Raw genomic sequence first — 22,347 nt, 5'->3', positions numbered from 1 at the left:
TGTCACAGGTATGATTTATTGCACTTAAAAAATTATTGTGTGTATTGGTGATAGTGTTCTTTTAACGTTGCTTCCTCTGCTTACAAAGTGCTCTGATACTGCTCCCTAATGTGATTATTTTCAAGCAGCTGTGAAGTGCTTGTAATTCTTTGTTTGGTCTCTTGTTTAAACTGAACTGGATATGATTTATTGCACTTACCTGAAAAGATATTGCTTGTGTCAAAGAGTGACAATAATGTTTTGACATTGATACTTGTGTGTGCTAATTTAATTAAGCTATTTTTGCATTAAAAGCTATATAGATGTATTATATTCTTCAGAGGGTCATTAATGTTTGTCATAAGGTATTCAAAGTATACTGCTTGAAATAACATGATAGATTTCATTCGGAAATGTGTGTGAGTGTGGGTTAATTCCTTTTATCTTGTTTCTGTGTAGCGTTCTCTTACATACTTAATCCCATGTTTTTTCAAAAGGTGGTTTCAGACCGCCCCAAAGTTTGTCAGTTCCAGGTATTTTCTGATCGGGTTAAATTTCCCGATCAGAAAATACCAGGTAATATTGGCAATATGAAAGCAAATTACGCATAATCTCCCCGAAAGAAAATACCCACTAAATAGTAGGTACTTGTCAAAATTATGAGAACTTTCGCTGGGATTTTTCCAAGGTCGCAGGTATTTTGGCAATGTGAAAGCAATTTACGGGAAGTTTTAGCCCAGCGTGAAGTTGGGCACGGGCGCCTTGGGTGGCTACTGAGCTAGTGATTTTGAATCTTGTGCCTTGCTTGCTTATCAGACCATACTGCGCATGCTCCTAACTTCAGGAATTTATCCCGAAGGGTATGTTTCAGGGCGGTGTGAATGTAGGAATAATTTATGGGTATTTTGGGGGCCTAAAAAATTCTCATAATTTAACAGAGATTCTTATGATCGAGGCAGTTTGAAACCACCTATAATAAAATTTTCAAAATTGTATTTGTTAGTAGCTTGTTTTTTATATGCCTCATATTTGCTATTGTCTACGAACAAAGTTTCGATGTTCACTTAAGCATAGCTGTCACGCAATGTTACTGTTCTTATTTGGCTTGAAGCCATGAGAAATTTATTACAAGCATAATATTTTATGGTAGTTTTCCCTTGATTGCAAGCAAGGAGCTGCCATTGGCTACGGTTTTTAAATTGCCTAACCTTTTTGTTAAGATGTGCAGTAATGTTAAACCATTTCAGATTAACCATTTAGGCAGGATACAATGAAAATAATCTTATCTAACCTGTATTTAATTTAGTCTTTTAAACAAATATTAATGAAGGAATAATCTAGTTATAATGGGGCACATGATTCTCATTTTTTCATGATTGCATTAATGCGAATTTCAAAGCAAACAATAGAAATGGATTTTTGAATTTTACTATTCATCTTTTCTTGAATTGTCAGTTCCTTATTATTTGATAATAAATCCAATTTTATTTTTATGCAATATGTCATGTGAATGGTTCCTACAGACCGATAATCTAGCTTCATTTAAATTGCAAGGAGGATAACCACAAAGCGTAACATTTGTTCCTAATATTTTATTCATTTGATTTGAAAACAATTGTTTTTATACATCTCAAATTTAACAGGTTTTTCTTTTCTTGTTTCATGTTTTCTCTTATGCAGGAAGTTTTCGGTATTTTGAGAACTATTTTGACATGCCAGGATGTGTGGTGTGTGCCAGATTAGTGGATATTATTGACAAACAGGTAGGTGTAATACATCTGCTGGAAGCGTAGAATATACATTAGGGTGACTGGTGATTTTGCCCCTATTACAGCCCAAATCTCCCTTGAAATTCCCCTGAAATGCATGCTTTTCGGTGACCATTCTTTCTATAGTTGTCCCAAGATCTGTTCCAATCAATATAATTGTAATAACAATGCATACCATTTATAAGGTGCTTACTACGGGTGTTTCTAAGTGCACTGTGTTCTGTTTATGGTTTCAGAGACTCTGTTTATGGTTTATTAAAGTAAATAATTATTATAGTATATGTCAATCAGTACAGTACCAATTACGGAATTTGGGGTTCATTAGGAAGTATCTCACTAAGTCTTGTACAGAGAAGATTATACATGCACTCATAACATCCCGTCTTGATTTTTGCAATGCTTTAGTATATAATGTTTCACAATCTCAGTTAGATCGCCTTAGGAAACTCCAACATAATGCTGCCCGTATCGTCACCATGTCCCCCAAGAGGAATCACATAACCCCCATTCTCAAATCTCTTCACTGGTTACCCGTTGTACAGCGCATTACATTTAAAATCCTACTACTTGTTTTCCATTCTATTCACAGAACTGCACCTCAATACAACTCTTCTTTGATTACTCCATACAATCCCTCTCGCAACCTTAGGTCTTCTAGTTCATTCTTTCCCGCTGTACCACAATCTCATAATTCATGGGGGGATCGATCATTTCAACATGCTGGGCCTTTCCTATGGAATAAACTGCCAATAGAAATCCGCAATATTTCTTGTCTCACCACTTTCAAAAGTTGTCTTAAAACCTGGTTATTCACGCAAGCTTTTAGGTAATTGTTATTCTACCCCTCTTTTTAGTAGGTTTTCTTTCTTCCTTCCTTTCTTTTTCCTTTTCTTTTCTTTTCTTTTCTTTATTGCGCCATGAGCATCTTTTTATGATGGATACCGGCGCATTACAAATGTTCATATTATTATTATTATTATTATTATTCTTGGGCGGAAAAAGCAAAACTTGGGGGGGGGGGGACCAAACAAACAAACTAATACAACTATATTCAAAATTAGTGTGCACCTCCAATATTCAAGATTATTTAAAAAAATCAGTATTCTAAGTGTGACAGAAGAATAGGCCTTAAAAAGTATACCTTCAAATAAGCCCCCCAAATTCTGAAATCGCCCCAATGTGGAAAAGAAAAACAGCCCCCTGTGCCGGCTGGAATGGGCACACTGTCCTCAGTGTCTTCACAGTGTGGAACATAATGTGAAATCATTTTATATTTTAAACAATGTGAATTGTATCTTCACATAGGCCACTACAATGGAAAATGCAGGATTTTGAAAAAGAAGGGGTTCACATGACAGTTTTCATAGATTTAGATATATTAATATGTTAAATGGGTAATTCTCAAAACATAAAGGGGCTTGCTCCCCTTTTGCCCCCACCTTGATGCGCAACTGAGACACTATGTGTGAAGGCACTGTGGACACCCACATTGCACAGGTCTCCACAGTCTGAAATTATCATTAGACTAATGTACTTTATGGAAAACATTTCAAAGCAATTTTCTGTAAAGTGACATGTTTTAGATCAGCATGTTTACAACAAATACTCATTCTTAAAGAGAATGTGATAAATGGTTTAATCATTTCTTGTTCATTGATTTGTACAGGATATGCAGGGGTGTGAGAGTTCAGATTTTTTTGTTTTGATTTTCAGCTGAATTTCAGCTTATATTTGGCTTTCCTCTGTACAAAAAGTATGGGAGCTCTTTCTATTTCAGACTTTTTCAATACTCTTCAGCTTTTTTTCAGATCTTTTTATTTGTGACCACTCACACCACTGGATATTTTACAGGAGTAGTGTGCTACATGTACCCTCATAGATCAGTTAATCAACATTATTGAAGTTTTACCCAAGTGGTCTCAATGAAAGCTGTCATGAAATCTGAAAGTTTTAACCGCTTATGTGCTTTTCAAACCCTCATTGTCATTCACCTTCATTACTTGTATGCTTTCCCCCTGCAACTATCCTGGATTTTCTGTTTATTCTTCAGGCAGGGAAAAGACAAGAGGAGTACACATTTTGGCCTGATGTGTTAGAATGCTTTGGCCATGTATATCAGAGGGAAAACTTTGCAGGTAATTTGGGAAATAATAAGATACCTCTAAGATTCAATTCAATTCAATCATGGGTCATTTTGTATAAAAACAATACATGTTACACAGCCAATAGGCTGAAATTAGCATGTTTACAATAAAATGTTCACAAGTCATACATGGGTAAAAGCAACAGTTACAATTTTAACAGGTACATATAAGGATTTGTGATGTACATAGATAATAAATAATTTTTAAGAGCAAGTGTACATAAAAATTCATTAAATATAATAAAAGAGAATGGAAAAAAAACTATGTAAATATAATATTAAAAAGTGATGAATATTAGACAATTAAAGATTCAAATATTAATTGGATAGAAAGATTATTTTGATCAAATAAAATCCAATCCAGGAATTTGTAGAGTGTCAATATCTGATTATAATCTGATGGGCTTTACTAAACACTAGAATGTCTGTTCATGTTTGATGATATTGAAAATTCTTGCTAAGAAAGATAGAGAACAATTAACCTGTTGACTTCCGAGTTCTGTAATGCCTATATCCATGGAGGCGCGATATCTCAGTTGGTAGAGCGGGGGTTTTGTATTCCGGTGACCCGGGTTTGATTACAATTAGTGTGCTAGCGCCCTTTGGTTAAGCATTTAAATCCTCACCAGGCCCCTCAGAGAGGACCTTAAGCTGTTGGTCCTCTGTTTGCTTGCGTAGAAGCATTCATGCTTCTTAGCAATCAGGTAAAATATCACTATCACTTTGTACAGGGGACCTGGTTTCTGTAGGCAACTGTTGGTAAAGGCAACTTGGCATTATTTATGGGAACTGATTTAGGGTTACAATGGGGGTATTTGGTTTAAAATAATCTGAGGGGAAGGAATGGGGTCAGTATTTGAATGGAGGTTGTGTCTTTAGAGAAAAACGCATATTTATCATGTTGTGATAACTGTACATTGAACAGACTTAAAATGTTTTTTTTTTGTATAATAAAGGAAATTGTAAGAATTGTCTGGTGATTATAAAGTGAACCAGACTAATTGGACACTCATAATTATTCAGAGTAACATTGTACAGTTTCAATGAATTTACATTTGAATGTTGCTAATGTAATAACAATAGTAATGACAATGTAGAGAATTTCCTAAGCGTCAAATTAATCCAAATGGACTGTGTGCTTAAAACACTGAGGGAAGAAAAAATACAAGGAGAGGGATTTGACAAAGAATGGAAAGTAATGGAAGGCAAGAACAAACAGATGAGTTATGAGAGCAATTTTGGAACAATCAGCATTTAAAATAATCAATTTGAAGTGGTAATTGAGTATGTTGTAATTATATTTTTTTTCTCCTTTGACTCTGGAAGATGATATAGGAGGGTATTTTCCAACCTACAAAGCTGATCCATTGAGGTATGTTGAACCCTGTAGTGATGCTGTTAAAGGCTGGTTTAAGAAGCTGAAGGATGCTGGAAAGGTTACATTCCTTCTTACAAGTTCACATGTTGATTACGCAGAGTCTCTACTGGAAAATATTCTAGGGTATGTTCCTTTTATAATTTGTGTGTTTTACAGTACATACATCACCTACGTTCCCTATTATTAGATTCCTACTTATTCTTGTGGGTCGTTAACTTTCTACTTATAGAATGTCAGTGCCCTAGTTGAAATAAAATAGTCAAAAAATAGAAGAAAAAATAGCCCAAAAATATAACAAAATATAATATATAATAAAAATAAAATATAATAAAAATATAATCAAAGAAATACAATAAAAATAGAGAAAAAATATATTTTACAGCTATTTTTTTCTCCTCAAATTAGACAAAAAATAGGTTGAAAATAGGACTAAAATAGAAAAAAAATAAAGAAAAAATATATTTTTTCGATATTCAATTTGGAACAAACAAAAAATAGATGAAAAATAGCCAAAATATAACAGAAATATATTTTTATGCTATTTTTTCCCCAAATAAAATAGTGTAAAAATATGTACAAATTATCAAAGAAATACAATAAAAATAGAGAAAAAATATATTTTACAGCTATTTTTTTCTCCTGAAATTAGACAAAAAATAGGTTGAAAATAAGATTAAAATAGAAAAAAAATAGGGAAAAAAAATATTTTTAGGCTATTCAATTTGGAACAAAAATAGATAAAAAATAGAGACCGTCTGCAAAATAAATATTTTTTATTTTGCAAAATATAAAAAAAATATAATTCTTAGTTGCACAGCTATTTTTTCGCTATTTTCTAATAATTTTAAAAATATAACCTAAAATATATATATTTCCCCTATTTTCAAGGAAGAACTGTTTCCTCTATTTTTGTTGTGTCAAATCATATGGATATGTTCCTGATCTTTCGCACTTTTCGTATCACTTCTTTTGTTTTCCTTGCACACACACACACATAAGAAAATTGGTAACACTCCCCTCCCCCTTGGCTGTTACTTGAATAAAGTATCTTTACAATGAATGTCCACTCCTGTTATAACAAGGTGCAGGGAAAAGTGAAGTAATTATCCTTGCACATAGGATTGAAGAATCAAGGAAATTTGCCTCATTGTATTGAAACATTGTTGTTAATTGCCACATGCACAACAATACAACAGGAATTGACAAAACTTGCCCTAGAAAATCAGTCTCTCAGCCTTTTGATATATGTTCCAAAAAAATATCAGAGTGACAAAATTATATAAATTTTGTATTGCATTGGAATTTAATGAATTAAAATTGTTACAAACTATGTTTGAGACATAACAAGCTGTGTATTATTCTTGTCTTATGTGTCAATGATTATCTTACACAGTAAGAAGGTAGTCAATCGAATTTTTACAAGCTAGCTTGGGGGATAAAATTTTAATATAATGCAACGCAATGCAACAAAAACGAACATTCCTGAGGATCACTAAACTGTCTCACCAATAAAGGAATTTTTTTTTAATTGTCATAACTTTGTAATTCCTCATTCAATTATGATGAAATTTTCTTTTTTTTTTTTTTTGGGGGGGGGATCTGATGTACTCAATACATGTATGTTCAAATCACATAACTTTCAGTCTTAGAGTACCCTTAAGGATCAATACCAGGCCCATCAACCAAATGAGTGAGACAACCGGTTATATAAACATTTATTTTACTATGTAAAATGGTCCAAAGAGATCTATAAAGAAAGATTCAGACAGAGGGAACAGGAACCCCCCCCCCGCTCTGTGTAAAGTGAAAGGCTGCACAGCAGATATGATGGAGGCACCTTTTTTTTTTATCAAAATGACTTAGACTTCCCTAACCCTGGGTTTTCCAAGATCATTATTATATTTGGCTCAATTTTTGGCATACTTGTAAAATACTGTTGATAACCTGGAGGGTTTTTCAGTTAATCCATATTAATCTTAATCTTAGTACAATTCCTTTTTGTTTCGCACCTGTGCCCCTTTTGTTTGTACGTATGTGAAAACTGATAGCATACCCTATCTATTATTTTGTATTCAATAAATAAAATATGTAGATCTAGACCTATTCAGTTTTTTTGAAGCAGTGATAGAGTATAGGCCTGTTTTTAACTAATAATTCTACTGTATATTTTCACGTAATTGAGATCCTGGGGCCCTCGATCACTGCGTCTAAAGAGTTGGCCTGTGACGGTACCTTCATTCTCTGTACTTCTAGCACGGCACTTGAATGTTATTTGCTGGTAGATACGATGTATCTGAAGATTTAAAAGAAAAAACAATGGAAAGGAGAATAATCACTACAGAGAATAGGCAACTGTACCACGGCCTTGAACGATCTAACGTTTAAATCAGATCGAGATTTAAAAAAATTGTCAGACTCAGAGAACCAAATAGAGGTCTAATTTCAAACATAAAAAAGCCATATCAAGTCCTTACGATTTTCAGGAAAAATTCAGGAAATGTAATTTCATTCAGCTTAGTTCATATAAGATATTATGTGCATGTTTCATCTGAATTATACTTCGAATTCCTTGTCATTTTTTCTATACAAGTCACAATGCATAAATTGTCGTATGCTGGGCATGGCAGGTTTGTTTTCAGCAATTTTTTTTTATCATCAGAATATTATTTAAAAAAAGGGCCTAGAATCTAGGCCTACAAATACATGAAATATTACCAGCAGCATTAAAAAATCATTCATATTCAGAGATCTTCGTAAAACATTAATACTAGTATGCATGGCTAAAATTATCACTCGTTATGTGCGAGGTGCTGCACAAGGCCAAGCACGTCGGTTAGCATTAGTGCTCGCCTCAGCCCCGACGCCAGGCATAGCCTGCAGTCCACGAGCCGCTGGCGCGGCGCACAGCCGGTGAGCGGGTTAGGAACAAGGGGATAGGGAGTCTGGCCCGGGCGGCAGAGCCAGAGGCAGTACGAAGAAATCTGAATGCCCTCGATCGATTAACAAACAACGAGAAGAAAATCATATAAAATGTTTATCTGACTTACTGTTCAGCCTACTGCGTATGTCTGCAAATTTGTTGTCCGAATGTGACCCGTATTCTGTTAGTTGTTAGGGAATTCTTGGCGGCCATCTTCAGCTTCTCGTTGACGTAGAAACGGCGATCTTTTTCAAATATTTTATGGCGGTCGAAGTGCGCATGCGTATCTAGCTGCTTCATCTCATGCGCATGCGCGTGCGTGCTTGCCCATTTTTATTTATTTATTATTTATTTATTTTGTTTTTTATTTACTGGTCTGGCGCATGCAGCAATCATGAATGTGCTTAAAAGTTCCGCGTGGCCGCGGCGATCCCCCTTTTTTTAAAAGTCCCTTCACCCTTTATAATTTTCACATAAATAATTAGAGAAAAAAAATATATTAAAAACTTAGATGAAGGTAGCGCCGCAGGGGTGAGTAATTTTGATAGGCAGTGGGTGAGAAATTCAGACGAGCAAACAGTGATTTCCTTTTTTAAAGAAATGACCAATACTTGTTCACTTTATTATTTGTCTACACCAGTAAGAAAAAAATAGTCTGAAAGAGATAATATTACAGGCATTGAAAAGTATTACTGGTTAAAAAAAACCCTGACCGACATCGTGTCACTTAATTTAAGCAAGGAAAATAGATTGGAAATAGATACCAACTTCTTACAAATTTTCAAAAAAAAATAGAAAAAATAGCCTTGCATTAAAGTTAGAAAAAATTAATATTGAAGTTGGATACAAAGTTCTTTAAAAAAATTATATAGTAAAAAAAAATCACCTGACATCATGACATCAATCAAGAAAAATAATTACAAAAATATAGTTCTTACCATTTGAAAAAAATAGATACAAAATAGCCTGGCATCATATGGCAAGTAAGAAAAATAGTTTAAAAATAGATGTAAAATAGTCTGCCATCATGACACGAAGTATGAAAAATAGATTAAAAATAATAAATTAGGTAAAAAATAGCCGGGCCTTTTTGACACTAAGTAAGAAAAATAGCTTAAAACTAGATACAAACTTGTTTGATTAGAATAAAATAGCCTTGCCAACGTGGCAAGGTTGAAAAATAGCAAAAAAAATAGTCTGCCCGTTAAAAATATAACTATTTCATCCTATTTTTTTTCTATTTCACTTGTAAAAATAGCAAAAAAATAGCATGCATGTTAAAAATAGAAATAAAAATAGCACTTTTTTTTCTATTTCACCTGTAAAAATAGCAAAAAAATAGCATGCGCCTTAAAAATAGGAATAAAATAGTCTATTTTTTGTCTATTTCACCTGTTAAAATAGCAAAAAAATAGCATGTGCCTTTAAAATAGAAATAAAATAGCCTATTTTTTTTAATTTCACCTGTAAAAATAGCCAAAAAATAGCATGCGCATTAAAAATAGAAATAAAATAGCCTATTTTTTTTCTATTTCACCTGTAAAAATAGCAAAAAAATAGTTGGTGAGTAAAAAATAGGGAAAAGATAGACTATTTTTTTTCTATTTATTTGTAAAAAAAGTAAAAAAATAGTCCCCTTTTACTAAAAATAGTCAAAAAATAGAGAGAAAATAGGGGAAAAATATATTTTCTCGCAGCAAAAAACTACTAGGGTGGTGAGAATTCAAAATTAATGAAATGTAATGTAATAAGAATACAAAGAATATAAATCGCTGTTTCTATGTGCATATAATCAACTGTGCTTGATTAATGGTATCATATTATTACCCCAGCTGTAGCTGAGCCGCTATGTAAGTGCTGAAGCATTCATGGAATAACCCATTCACCTCACATGGGTTGAGTACAGCACAATGTGAATCATTTTCTTGCTGAAGAAAAGGACCCCTTGGCTGGGATTCAAACAGTAGGCCTTCATTATAATTTGAGAGCATTATAACCTATATGAAAGACATAAAACAATCATATGTGACCTACCACCCCAACACCATCAATAAGTTGCCAGGTAAGGTTCTCTGTCAATAGCCAAAATAGTAATTAAGTCTCCAAAATCCAAAAATAAAAAAAATAGTTTATCTGAAAGAGCAATTCTTTCTTCTTACTGTGAAAATTTGAAGTCGTTAAGTTGAATAAAAGAAAAGATACAAGAGTTTCGTGGACAGTACTTTTTTGGACTGCTTGGAAGTTTCACTGATATTACACAGTATGCACATCTCATGCTTGAGTGAACCCCAAACTTCAAAACTTGTTTTCTCCTAATTTTTGAAGCTCTTGCTGAATTTACTCTGCATTCAGTCATGTACTTGTAATGGTTATTGTTGGTCAATTTTAACATATTATATATCATTTTAAAGCTTAGGAAATGACTTTTCAAGCTCAATAAAAATCTCAATATTCATTTCGGTCGACTTATTGTTGGTTTATGGATGGCAGGTGACATATCGCTTCAGGAAGGTCTCATATAGAGTGGGACAGACCTACATACTTTGACCTCTATTTGAGCCATGCAATATTTGTTTTCTTCCTTTTACAGGAAAGATTGGCAAGATTACTTTCATGTTGCTATGATGTACGCAAGGAAACCAGGATACTTCACCAAAGAGCAAACAGAGAGACCTTTCTATTCTATTGGTAACTATGTGTTATATGCTACTGAAATTCTTGCTTCTGATTGGCTCAGAGCAAAGTTGTAAGTGAAAAATCACTGAAAATCTTGCTTCATGAAATGCTCTCCAAGATACTCCGCCCAAGAGCAGGCAAATAGTTTTGTTTTTATTCTATGGGTAACTATCAACAATCTTGTATATTTGTCCAACATATTATAAAATTTGTTTCTTAAGGAAAGGTTTATCCCTGCATTGAATGCATATAGGTTCTGATAACAAAGAAAAGGGTTCCTCTTATCACTGAAAGAGATGGATTCAATTATAAGTATTGTGTCTTAGGATTTCACCGATTGTTTCAAAATCTGAAGTAAATGAATACTGTATTGTTCTCTTTATCAGTTGTAGAAAAAAAGTTGAAGCACTGTGGCCTATTGGTCAAAGGTAACAGACTTCACACATGTAAAATCTGGTGTTCAATCACAGTTTTAGGCATGGTATTTTTTACATAGCTCTCCAAATGAATGAAAATGCACTACTGATAGCACTTTGTGCACATTTATGAAAAAAAAATTGTAAGAAATGTAACACAAGTTTTCTCGTAATATGAAAACACATTGTTTCCAAGAATTGATCAAACAATTTTAACCCCTTTATATTTTTGTGTTAAGTTAATAACAAAGAAGGAGATGAGGTGAATGAGATTCAGACAGGATGTAAGTATCTACAAGGCAGTGTTCACACTTTTCATTCATACCTCAAGAAAATGAGTGGAAAAGAAAATCCAAAGGTAAGTGTATTATCATTTCATTCAGTCAAAAACTGAGATTGCAAATATATAATGCCCAGATTCACATTGTAATTATATCTTAAATTTATATCAGGTAGTAATATCCATCGGAGTGGTAGAAATCAGAAAATATTTGCTTGGAAATAATTAATAATGCATTTTCTCTTGTGTGCCATTAAGGAATAAACTAAATGAGAGGCAGCCATATGCCTGATATATAACATGAATACCTTTAGTACCGTCCCATTGGATCTTATCCATATTTGTAGGTTCTTGCAAGAATGACTAGTGAATTTTCAAAAGTATTGAAGCACCATGTAATGATGGAATATCATATGGAAACTTATAGGTCCTACCCCACCTATGGTTCATGGATAGGAAACATAGATTTTAAACAAGAATTGTACACAGGCAAGCCAGAATCAAACAATCTTTAACATTCATTAGAATGTCAGTATGATGCTCCTCCAGGGCCTTGCCCATGACCTCTGATGTCTAGTCCTTGACCTTGATGCTTTGATAGTACTTGACCTTGGAAAGTCTGGCCTCGGGTTTCTGGCCAAATGAATGTGTATTCCTAAGGAGAATATTATTATTATCTTCTCTCAGGTGGCATATTTTGGTGACAGTGTTCGTTCCGATGTTCTCCCGCCTCAATCCGTTGGATGGCATCCATTCCTCATCTTAGAAGAAATGGAAGCAGAAGGCTTGAGTGAAGATAGTAAAGATCAAACAGATGGACCACCAACTAAGAGAGGAAAGATCGCTGTGAGTCATCACATTTTCATCAGAATTTGATATATAAAACATATTTCCACTTTGTTGTTTGCTATCGTTTATATTCATAGGGTGATATTCTGGTAATTAAACCGAGATTTAACCCTGTCTAAACTAGCAAAAGCGCCTTTAGCAGCGTGCAAAAGTGCATTGTGAAAAGTAGTTTCTGCATTGATGCGGTGAGCGCAAATGTTTTGGTAAGGGCATTCTTCTTCTGACACAACGACTTGGTCTTATACCCACTTCTTCTAAAATAAAGTCCAATGCCCAGCTTTTCTGAAATCCACTTTGACCTTCATTAAAGAGTTCAAAATAATGAAAAGTTCCGCAAATCTCTATCATTGGGACCTAAGGTTGACAACATTACCAGTATGTGATCATTCTTGTGCATGCAGAAAATATTTCTAATCAATTAATATATATTTATTATAAATCAAAGTAATAAATGAACATACATCTTTCCCAAACTTTTGCTAAAGATGTAGCCATGTCCTCGAGTTCTTTATTAAGATATATTTTTAGCTTCTCTTGAAAATAAAACAATTTCTTAAAATTATAAAAGCCTGTGTGTCAAAACTCACATACTAACCATAACCTGTCCCATTAACCATCAATATCACTGTAAGCCAATCTGTTGATTTGATAAAAGGTCAATTATATGCGAAAACATTATATTCAATCTTTAAGAACATGTTGAAGTGTTGTGGCCATTTAAGTTTAATTATTTGTGAATATCTAGAATTTGATTCTAATCCTAAGATATTACAGACATGACCCATAATGGAAGCATTGTCCTTTACCATTAGAGTTTTCTTGCATTATTGAGAATGCAATTGATTTCTCACCATGTTCATAAGGTGAAAATGTTCCAGCATCGATGCTGAGACAGTAAACGTTTAAGAGCATCCCAATGCTCCTTTCCCAATACTGCTCACACCACCAGAAACCAAGATGTATTTCATGATGGAAATGTCCGCTTCAACCTTAAGTCAGCAAGAAGATGATAACAGAGATGATACAGAAAGGTTATTAGGCATTTCAGTGTATTAAGCACGTTTCTGTCATTTCTTATGATCATCACAAGTACAATACATAGCAGCTAAGTTCACATTGAGCACATTGAATTCAATTGAATAACTTTATTGTCCATAAAGGAAATTGTTTTTTCCCTGGTTTACACACATGAAGATACAATTTATATACACAGAACAAAAGAAAAGATGATGAAATAATTCCAACTCAGAGTCCTTGTTTACATAAATTTATTGGCATAATTTAATATAAAAGGTACATGTAGGCCTAAAAGACAGTAGTTGCATCAAACAATATTTTCATGAGAAAGTCTTTGAAATCAAGTTTAATTGTCAAAATATTATCATACATGTACATCTAGATCTGATACATTAATTTAAACTTATCTTTTTAAGATCATGAAATCTTAGCTCAAAATCGATGATTCTGATGATCTGTGTATTGTGTATTAATATAGCTTCGAAATATAACTGGCATGTGATGGAATTCCGTGCCTATTTTGCTAATTTCTCAGCAATTATGCATTTTCTTCTGTATGAGCAAGTCATGTGGTCAGCTACATGTATACAGAGTGGATGTAGACAAAGTGGCAATTTAATAATAATAATATTTATATAGCGCTTTTAACAAATGTTTCTAAGTGCTTTACAAAGAAATAATGTAAAATCATAATACAAATTATAAAATATAATACATTTCATAACATCACAAGAATTAAGTCAAGTAAAGGTAATCATATTGATCGAACACAATCACAAACAATTACAATTAATACTTAATAGTACTTAATAAACTAGGACAGAAAGAGATGTGTTTTGAGGAGAGATTTGAAACATTCAAGAGAGGTGGACTGACGGATATGTTAAGGGAGGATTTTCGAAAGAGTGGGAAAAGCATGTTGACAGTAGTGAGTAAATGTACGAGAAGAAGAAAAGGATAAGTATGTAGGATTTCGAGATGTTGGAACTGTGGTGTACTACCAGACAATAGAACATATGACACTACATGTAAAGAGCACATGGCAATAACATACTTCAGAAAATTGATGGCTAATTCACTGCAGATGATTAAAGTGCCCTCTCTTGGTTATTTTTTAAAATTCATTTTTCTTTATAATACAGACTTGTGAGCATGGATATTGCAAATTTTGTGATTAGATATTAAAACAATGAGTTGCAAGATTCTATACATGGTTATTTTTAGCCAATCCCATGCTTGATAATTGCAAAAAGTTTAAAAAGATGAAAACAAAATGAGCAGACAAATAATTTATTTTGATTGCAAAACTCCAGTAAAACAGTATAACACATGCCCCAAATCATATCTATATCCTGGGAACTGTATTTGTCTATACACATTCATGTACTCTAGTAAGGAATAGGAATGATGACATGTACTCAGAATATTTATCCTTTAAAAGATGATTCCATATTTCACTTCCTATCCCTTCTGCCTCTTGCAACCTGTAGGGTCCATCAACTACCGAGAAAGAGTTCATTACATCAAGCATATGGGGTTCATTCTTCACCGACCAGACAGTGTTAAACCTACCTGATGGGAGCGTTCAAACTGGAGGGGATGAACATGATGGTATGAATGGACAAGTTGATCGTCAGTTTGAGAGCCTGAACACATTATGGGGGTATTTCATCCAAACATATGCAGATGTAGCAATACCACAGCTTGACTATATTGCAGGTAAATGAATGATTTTGGTTTTGGTCTTGGGAAACATTAACAGGCATGATATTCTCTCGACTAAAATCAGAATTCCGATTTTGTTAATAATTTTTTGTTAATACATGAAATCCTTTGCCCAAGAACATTCTCATGCTGGTTTTTACTGCTATTTAAAGTCAAATGATAAAACTATCTTGCAGACTCACCTTGAAAATCACTTTCGATTTCTTTACTATGTAAGAGCTTGTAACCGCGACTGGGGTGCCATGGACTTCGTCGGTGACTTAGCGACCCTTGGCTATTTTTTAAGATTTTTTTTTCAAAGGGGAATGTCATACCTGCATAAACCAATTTGAAATCATTGTCACACTGTTAAAGTACTATACAGAGTCCTCTATATGAACACACTGTGAACACTTACATGTATACTGTAGAGGTGTCCATAATCAGAAATTATCTTCACTTCATTCAAGAGTGTAGTGGTTTTGCGGTACACCATGCATGGGCGGATATCCCAGGGGGGGACGGTCGGGAACCACAATTTTATCAAATGTCTCCCCTACTGTTTTAGGTCTTTTATGGTGGAAAGAAATACATCATTCAAAATCAAAATAAAACATGTATTTTGTACGTGATGACCTTACATTTCGGTGAACGAATTTTATTTTATTATTTTATTTTTTTTTTGGGGGGGGGGGCTTGTCAAATTTATTTAGGTCGAAATGGCCTGACATTTGGGATGATAACCTTTTTTTTTCTTTTGCTTGTCAATTTTTTTTTCCAGCTCCTGGTCCCTCCTACCTTTGGGGATAGAAGATTTCCGCCCTTTACATAATGTATTCTTTCGTGGGCATATGTTGGTCCTGAAAAAGGACCACATAAACTTGACTTTTCGACAAGCGTGTTCTTGTATCCACAAGAGCACACTTGTCGAAACGTCAAGTTTTGGTGGTCACTTTTTAAATGAATAATCCAAATAACTTGTTAAAAAGATTACTTTGTGGGACCCAGATACAAAATATGAAAATCTACTTCACTTTAATGTAGTTATACCACTTCTCTGCATTGTTCTAAAAGAGAAATCTAAGCAGTCATCAATAAAATCCTTTTTTTACCCTTTTTACAGATCTCCCACTTGACCACCAGTTTGGTACATTTGCGGACACGACACACCATTCAGCAGGCTTCTTCCCTCAACCTCCAGAAACTCTCAAGAAAAAATGAAAGTCAACCAAAACAAAAAATAACAGTACTTGAGTTTGGTGTGTGATTACAGTTAGCAGTAATCATTGATTTTATTCAGCATTAATTGACCGCTCGTGAGATATGATCTGTACATGTAGTTACCTCAAAGTGGGTGCTCTCTTTATCCTTATAAGACCGGGGTATTTTTGAGGCTGGAAAATCCTTTTTGAACAGCATTATCAGAAAATTTCACATTACAGATTTATCATGGAATATGATGAGGGAGGGTGTTTTAGCCACCCCCCCACTGTTTTGGAGTTAAACCTTACATTATTACACTATGTGAATTAGATTTCTGTTGCCTGCAGGTTAATAATTGTACCTTGTTTCAAAACCGAAAGTTACAGCAATGGTAAATGATTGGTTCATTACTCAGATGGGTGTATTGATATCGTGTTGTGTGTTTTAATTGTATGTTTTCACAGAATGCAATAGCCCTCCATACAGTTTTGTTTTGAAATAAAGATTAACTTCAGAACTATTGTATGAAACCTGATATATAAGGCACATACACATAGCAATATCGTTGTATGTTATCGAAGGGGGTATATTTGCTACTGCATTATCAGGTAATGAATTTCCAATTTTCATTAGGTATGTCAGAACCTAATTTAATTAAAAAAATTATACACTTGATAATCAATAAATATACTTTCCCCTTACTATTCAATTCCATTTATTTTGGATATAACGGTCTAATCTCTTTGATCTTTTTATGACATGAATATGTACAATTTGATTTGAGTTTTACTACTATTTATTAAGCAAGAAAAACAGGGAATCAATAGTGAAATATATTTTTATATTCAAATACAATCTGGGGTCCATCTTCGATTGATCCAATCAACCGTAACTATGGATGGCCAACAACATCAACATCTAAAATGCAAGTTTGTTCAAAATATTTTCTAGATATGATGTATATTCATTTATTCATTCATCATTCTCTTGAAAATTCAGTGTGATTCTCTTTGTTTAAGTAGAAGATTGTGCAAATTTTCTGTAGAAAAAATATGGTATGGATGGATTTCCATAGAGTTGAGATTGATTGGATTTAGTTGTTACTCTTTGTGAGACGGGGCCCAGGTTTAACAAGAAAGAAGAAGAGGGCGATTCCATGCTAGAAAAATCAGCCATTTTCACAACATTTTTCAACCTGCTGTCCAAACAAATGAAGAACTTCAATTTGCTTTGTGGTAATATTAAAGTACTTCTGGGTAGACATGCAACAAACTGACAACAAACAAAAATATGTTGTCCGTAGGTGAATAAGAGCTTAAAATGTTGCGTGTCGTTCTGGACATTTCTACGTCCCCTACAACACACAATATTTTCACCTATAATTAACCCATGATCATTTTTTTGTGTTGGTTATTAGTTTTTCACATGACGACCCACTATAGCTTTATCATTGACAAAAAAGAATATTTCATTGCTCAAGCATTTGGCTAGGAAACTAGAAGTTGTCAAAATGTCCCGTACGACACAAATGAAATGGCCCTAGAGGATAGTGCTCAGTCACACAATGAAACAGACTCCAAACAGACTGATGGTATGTCATAACAGATCTGAGTGCCATTTCATGAAGACTTGTTATAATAACAAATGACCAAGTTTCTATATCAAATTAACTATCAGCCAATCAGATTGAAGGATTTCAGTAGCTTTTAATTGCTATTGTAAATTTGTAATAATAACAAGTTTTATGAAATGACTCCAAGTTGGTCTGGACTCCGTTTCGCTGGTGTGACTGTGATATATTAAGAATTGTCTGTGTCATGGCCTGTGAAGGTAACATTCATTTCCTGAACACATGTGAGCTATTACTATGTACACAGAAAAACAAACTCAGAAATTAGTGAGCTATCCCATTGACATGAGATAAAAATATGTATGCTTTTATATTTTCAAGTAGATGTTAAGAACAGTCAAACATCCTTTTCAATTAAGAATAGTCAAGCAGATATAAGATATAACTTTATTCAAACCAATCAAGTGATAAAATACAATTATTTAGTACAAAGGTTGGCAAAGAGAATATAACATGAATGGTTTTGGACCCCATAGAAACAGAGCTTGTGAAAGGACTGCCTTATGAAATTGATATAACAACATAATTGATATAACAACATAAACAAAAAAATAATTTGTACCCTGTTTTAAAAAGAAAACTCACAGCAATGGTAAATGATTGGTTCATTACTCAGATGGGTGTATTGATATCATGTGTGTTTTAATTGTATGTTTTCACAGAATGCAATTTGAAATAAAGATTAACTTAAGAACTATTGTATAAAACCTGATTTACAAAGCACATACATGCAGCAATATATTTGTATGTTATCAAAGGTGGTACATTTGCTTCTGCATTGTCAGGTAATGAATTTCCAATTTTCATTGGGTATGTCAGAAACTAATTTATTAATTTTTTGGTACACTTTATAATCATTAAATATATTTTTCCCCTAACTATTCAATTCCATTTATTTTGGATATGAAGTTCTAATCTCTTTGATCTTTTTATGACATGAAGATGTACAATTTGATTTAGTTTATAATAATGTATTATTGTTACTACTATTTATTAAGCAAGAAAAACAGGAAATCAATCATGAAATATACACATTTATAGAGATTTTAATATTCAAATACAACCTGGGGCCAATCTTCGACTGATCCGATCAACCACAACTATTGACGGCCACCAACATCAACATCTAAAATGCAAGTTTGTTAAAAAATTTCTAGATAAGATGTATATTCATTCATTCATTCATTCTTGAAGATTCAGTGTGATTCTCTTTGTTTAAGTAGGAGATTGTGCAAATTTCCTGTAGAAAAAATATGGTATGGATAGATTTCCATAGAGTTGAGATTGATTGGATTTAGTTGTTACTCTTTGTGAGACGGGGCCCAGGTTTAACAAGAAAGAAGAAGAGGGCGATTCCATGCTAGAAAAATCAGCCATTTTCACAACATTTTTCAACCTGCTGTCCAAACAAACGAAGAACTTCAATTTGCTTTGTGGTAATATTAAAGTACTTTTGGGTAGACATGCAACAAACTGACAACAAACAAAAATATGTTGTCCGTAGGTGAATAAGAGCTTAAAATGTTGCGTGTCGTACGGGACATTTCTACGTCCCGTACAACACACAACATTGTCACCTATAATTAACCCATAATCATTTTTTTTGTGTTGGTTATTACTTTTTCACATGACGACGCACTATAGCTTTACTATTGACAAAAAAGAATATTTCATTGCTCAAGCATTTGGCTAGGAAACTAGAAGTTGTTGTCAAAATGTCCCGTACGACACAAATGAAATCGCCCTAGAGGATAGTGCTCAGTCACACAATGAAACAGACTCCAAAACAGACTGATGGTATGTCATAACAGATCTGAGTGCCATTTCATGAAGACTTGTTATAATAACAAATGACCAAGTTTCTATATCAAATTAACTATCAGCCAATCAGATTGAAGGATTTCAGTAGCTTTTAATTGCTATTGTAAATTTGTAATAATAACACGTTTTATGAAACGACTCCAAGTTGGTCTGGACTCCGTTTCGCTGGTGTGACTGTGATATATTAAGAATTGTCTGTGTCATGGCCTGTGAAGGTAACATTCATTTCCTGAACACATGTGAGCTATTACTATGTACACAGAAAAACAAACTCAGAAATTAGTGAGCTATCCCATTGACATGAGATAAAAATATGTATGCTTTTATATTTTCAAGTAGATGTTAAGAACAGTCAAACATCCTTTTCAATTAAGAAGAGTCAAGCAGATATAAGATATAAGTTTATTCAAACCAATCAAGTGATATAGTACAAATATTTAGTACAAAGGTTGGCAAGGAGAATATAACATGAAAGGTTTGGGACCCCATAGAAGCAGAGCTTGTGAAAGGACCCCCTTATGAAATTGATATAACAACATAACAAAACAACAGAAGAAATAAATAGAAATAAAACATTTTAGCAAGAATATTGATGAATCGTGACTTATCATGCAAATGACACAGATTTCACTTATAGCAGACTGAATGCAACAATCTTATTAAAGGATAATATTCTTCCTTCTCTTTGTACCAGAGATGTTAAGAAAACAGCACTGCCACTCCTGACCATGTTCAGTCAGTATGTACAGATGTATACCATGTGAGATGTATTGTATAACGTGAGAGTGAAAAAAAAATTATATGGCTGCAATGACTGAATCCAAATGCCAGTGATGTCATAATTAGTAAACGTATTTGCCAGTCCCTTTTCAATGAAATTAACTTGAGAATTGATACTAAAAAGTGTTTACTAGACAATTATAATGTTAATTATGTTTAACAATTGACTTTAATGCAACCCTTATAGAATTATGACATCATTGGCATCTGGATTCATTAATTGCAGTCGTGCCTTACTTTGACGCAAATCAAACTTTACACCACAGTAAGAAATATCCCCTGATTATCCAAGCGTTAACACATACCACATTTGGGAGAAGATACTCTTTCCTGCCATATTTAATGATTATGTGTTCGCATCATATTTTTTTCCTTTAATTGGGTTTTATGAGGTGTCATTTTTTTTTTACTCACAAAGTATATCTAAAGGCATTTTATCATTTACTCTAACTTCTTAATATCAACAATTTTCATTTGTTAACAACACCAAAGAGAATCAGGTTGAAAATCAATGATGCTATTAAACCTAGTTTAGAGTGAATAGATTATATGCTACAAACATGTGTATTTTCTAAATATTTCAAGTGCATTTATTCTTAACTGAATATGATGGGTCAATCAGATGAGCACCTGCCTCATGTACGAGTAGGTCAAGGGTTCAATCCCTGGCTGAGTCCTTATAAAGACTATAAGGATGGGTCCCTATGTCTTCTAGGCATACCGCATTTTAGAATTGAGAAGGGAAGTAATATCATATGATTGTGTTATGCATGTCCTGCTTGAAGAACAGATTATAAGAGCTAAATTAGCTACCACATGGGTCAATTGTTAGTAATTGCAGCATTATGATCTCCAACAAAAGAAAATTGCAGCATTCTCAATCAAATTCTTTGGATTCTTTAATAGGCATATCATTTTTCAGTAGCGGATCCAGGTGGGGGGCGACGGGGCGGTCGCTCCCCCAATTTTTTTAATCGGCGCCAAAGGCGCCACCACCACCCCAAAACAACTTTTTGGTAAGGCATTACCTCGGGAGGACCTTAAGCCGTCGGTCCTCTGGCTGCTTGTTTACAGGCATTCATGCTTTCTTAGCAATCAGGTAAAAAATCACCACCGCCACTACTAAGGTCGGCGCCGCTCAAAAAAAAAAAAAAAATGAAAATGAAATAAAACCGGCGCCGCTTTCATCTCAACCGGCGCCAGTCAAGAATAATCGACGCCGATCAAAAACAATCGGCGCTGCTTGAGTTTTGACTGGCGCCGATCACGAATAATCAGCGCCACCTAAATGTATAGTCGGCGTCGCGGCCAAGAAAAAAGCCTTGCCTGTCTCTCAACCAGAGCCGAGAAAATCTTTATCAAAGCCTCTAGATCTTGATTCTAACATCGGCGCCAGTGGATACTTAATTGCGCTACTCATTTCAAACACTGACGCTGGTTTGAATTAATTGGCGCCAATCGAGTAAAACAAAGGTGCTGGTCAAAACCAAGCCTCTTTTTTTAACAGCAACGGTGCAAATTGAAAAAAAAAATATTAGCGTCGCATGATTATAACACTTTTGCCCGTGAAAACTAATCGTCGCCTATTGCTAATGATAATTAACGTCACAGGGAAACATATTGGCGCAACTTAATTCCAAAACTGATGGCGTATTTCAGCTCGCACACCGAGCTCCCATTATTTTCTGGAAAATATATTTTTGTTCAGCTCGCATTATTTGATCCATGAAGGACCAGTCCTCTTCGTGTATTTCATATAGAATTATCAAAAATATCACTTTC

At 33.9% G+C, this 22,347-nt stretch overlaps 1 protein-coding gene across 1 annotated transcript; it reads left to right on the top strand.

The window, feature by feature from the left end:
• The first annotated feature begins 1,660 nt into the window (after positions 1–1,660).
• LOC129259204 (5'-nucleotidase domain-containing protein 1-like) lies at positions 1,661–21,798 on the top strand. Its single transcript, XM_054897507.2, has 8 exons — positions 1,661–1,742; positions 3,799–3,883; positions 5,218–5,392; positions 10,780–10,877; positions 11,521–11,639; positions 12,249–12,407; positions 14,918–15,146; positions 16,255–21,798. The coding sequence occupies exons 1-8, from the start codon at positions 1,692–1,694 to the stop codon at positions 16,350–16,352; spliced, it is 1,014 nt and encodes a 337-aa protein (XP_054753482.2). The 5' UTR covers positions 1,661–1,691; the 3' UTR covers positions 16,353–21,798.
• The last annotated feature ends 549 nt before the right edge of the window (positions 21,799–22,347 follow it).

Source organism: Lytechinus pictus, chromosome 4 (genome assembly GCF_037042905.1).
Source record: "Lytechinus pictus isolate F3 Inbred chromosome 4, Lp3.0, whole genome shotgun sequence".
NCBI lineage: Eukaryota > Metazoa > Echinodermata > Echinoidea > Temnopleuroida > Toxopneustidae > Lytechinus > Lytechinus pictus.
This window is presented reverse-complemented; position numbering and strand designations above follow the sequence as displayed.